The 2,034-nt window shown below is 50.5% G+C and overlaps 1 protein-coding gene across 1 annotated transcript; it reads left to right on the forward strand.

Moving 5' to 3' along the window:
• Window positions 1–393: 393 nt before the first annotated feature.
• Window positions 394–1,815, forward strand: LOC145818237 (uncharacterized). The gene is made up of 3 exons (XM_082912874.1): window positions 394–878; window positions 960–1,058; window positions 1,267–1,815. The coding sequence occupies exons 1-3, from the start codon at window positions 402–404 to the stop codon at window positions 1,702–1,704; spliced, it is 1,014 nt and encodes a 337-aa protein (XP_082769000.1). The 5' UTR covers window positions 394–401; the 3' UTR covers window positions 1,705–1,815.
• Window positions 1,816–2,034: the final 219 nt, after the last annotated feature.

Raw genomic sequence — 2,034 nt, forward strand, 5'->3', positions numbered from 1 at the left:
GTACTAATATTCTGCACTGCTTTTCTCAACTATGGGTCTATGTATACTTCCCATCATTAGCCCCAGAGTTGGAGGTGGCAGGGGTTCCCATGACCCCATACTCACTGGTGTTCGAGGGCCCGCACCGGCCGAGACCTCGAGAGACCCTCCTTTACCTGCGACAGTACTTTGACACTGTGCGACATTCAGAGGTACCTCAGAACTTTCAGTTCCTTTCATTTTCATCTTTGATTTGCTCTGTATATTCTTGATTTCTGATTGGTTTATGCATTTATCATCCGCAGATCACATGGCAGCCCTGGGTGTCTCTGGGTGACGGTCTCCAACTTCAGTATACCGGAGGGTCGGATATCTCCCAGTATAGGGTCCTACTCGAGGGGCCGGTTGGCAGGGCATGGTTTATGGGGGAACGCTTTCTGCGTCAGGTATGGGGGTATCTTTCTCAGGATCCTCCCGCAGTACCCCCAGTCAGTATGCGGACTGCTGACAGGCTCTCTTACTCGGAGGTAGTCGGCGCCATGCTGGGTAGTGATGCTTTACTATATATTGAGGAGGGGGACTACGCCACTTACCGTCACATATATTTGATGCCTCCATTGACGGGAGCTCGTATCCCGATGATGAGGCCTGCCGGTATGTCATCCTCGGGCCAGGCTCAGGCTCGGGCTGCTGACGCCCCTTCTACTTGCAGGGCTGGTACATCTAGAGGTGGGGGTAGACCGGTTCCTCCGATTCCGTCGGCTTATCCTCATCCTGGATGGCCAGATATGCCGACTGAGTTGATGGCGTGGCAGTATGGGGCTATCTCTCTGACCCCGATCCCGCTAGAGCCTCCGATGCCCAGTGATCGATACGCCATTGATCCTGACTCACCGCTGGTATGCTCCACTGTTTTTTCATTCATCATTCAGACGTTTAGACATTTTTGTTCACTGATGATTATGAGCTCATATTTGCAGCCACCGCGAGGGTACATGGAGGAGGTGGTTGGACTGGTGGCCACACGCGAGGGCATGGTCCTGCATAGGGAGGCACAGTTGTCTGTCGCGGGCATTCAGGTACCCTTCAGTTTTCTGGCATTTATCATACTTCTGATGACATGCTGATTTCTACTGCATCGATAGACTACTTGTGTAGAGCACATCTGACACACACCCCACTTGTACACTGTATTTACATGCACCCACTTCACGTAGCCTTTGCTTGTATCTACATCTGATGTATATATTTGGACTGATGTATTTGAATTGAACTCTTTGTTTTCAGATGCCTTCATGGTCCGGTCAGCCGCAGGCCAGGCCACCTGGGCCTCCTTGGGGAGCTGGGCCATCTGGGCCTTTTCAGGGAGTTGGGTCACCCGGGCCTTTTCAGGGGGCGGGGCCATCCCGGCCTTCCCGAGGAGCCGGGCCATCTAGACCTTTTCGAGGAGCTCGAGGAGGGCCTGTCCGCAGACGCAGGGCTCACGTTGTTGAGGTGGAGCCTGATGAGGAGGAGGAGGGTGCTGAGGAGGAGGAGGAGGCTACCGACCGTCAGTCAGAGACATCTGCTGAGGAGGGGGGCTCCGGTTTTGGTTCGGGGAACAGAGGTGAGGCTGAGGGGGATCCTGAGGATGACAGCTCCGACTCAGATGATGATGATGGTGCAGAGGTTGTCCCGCAGAAGAGGATGAGGAGTGCTTCTCGTTCCCATTCCCGAGGACATTGATGCTGTTATTTCCTGCTTTATTTTTCTTTTTGCTAATAGTTTGTAGCACTTTGCACATTGTTAGGCAGTTTTATTTTTTGTAAAACTTGTACCTTTGTTTGTTGTAAAGCATGATGGAATGAAATAGCTTTTGAAAAGGTGTTTGTATTTTAAACTTTTAGCATCGTATCGCATCAATTTATTTCGCACAAAAATGAAATTGAATGGAAATGTGCATTGTGTAATCACCAAGTCAGGTAGTGAACCGACGCAACAAACTAAACAACTCAACTTACTAAGATATAACAGAACCTTAGGAAGTTTACAACTCGATAAGCAAAATGCAACAAC

This window comes from Camellia sinensis, unplaced genomic scaffold, assembly GCF_055761805.1.
Source record: "Camellia sinensis isolate YWXY unplaced genomic scaffold, ASM5576180v1 Unanchor6, whole genome shotgun sequence".
Taxonomy (NCBI): domain Eukaryota; kingdom Viridiplantae; phylum Streptophyta; class Magnoliopsida; order Ericales; family Theaceae; genus Camellia; species Camellia sinensis.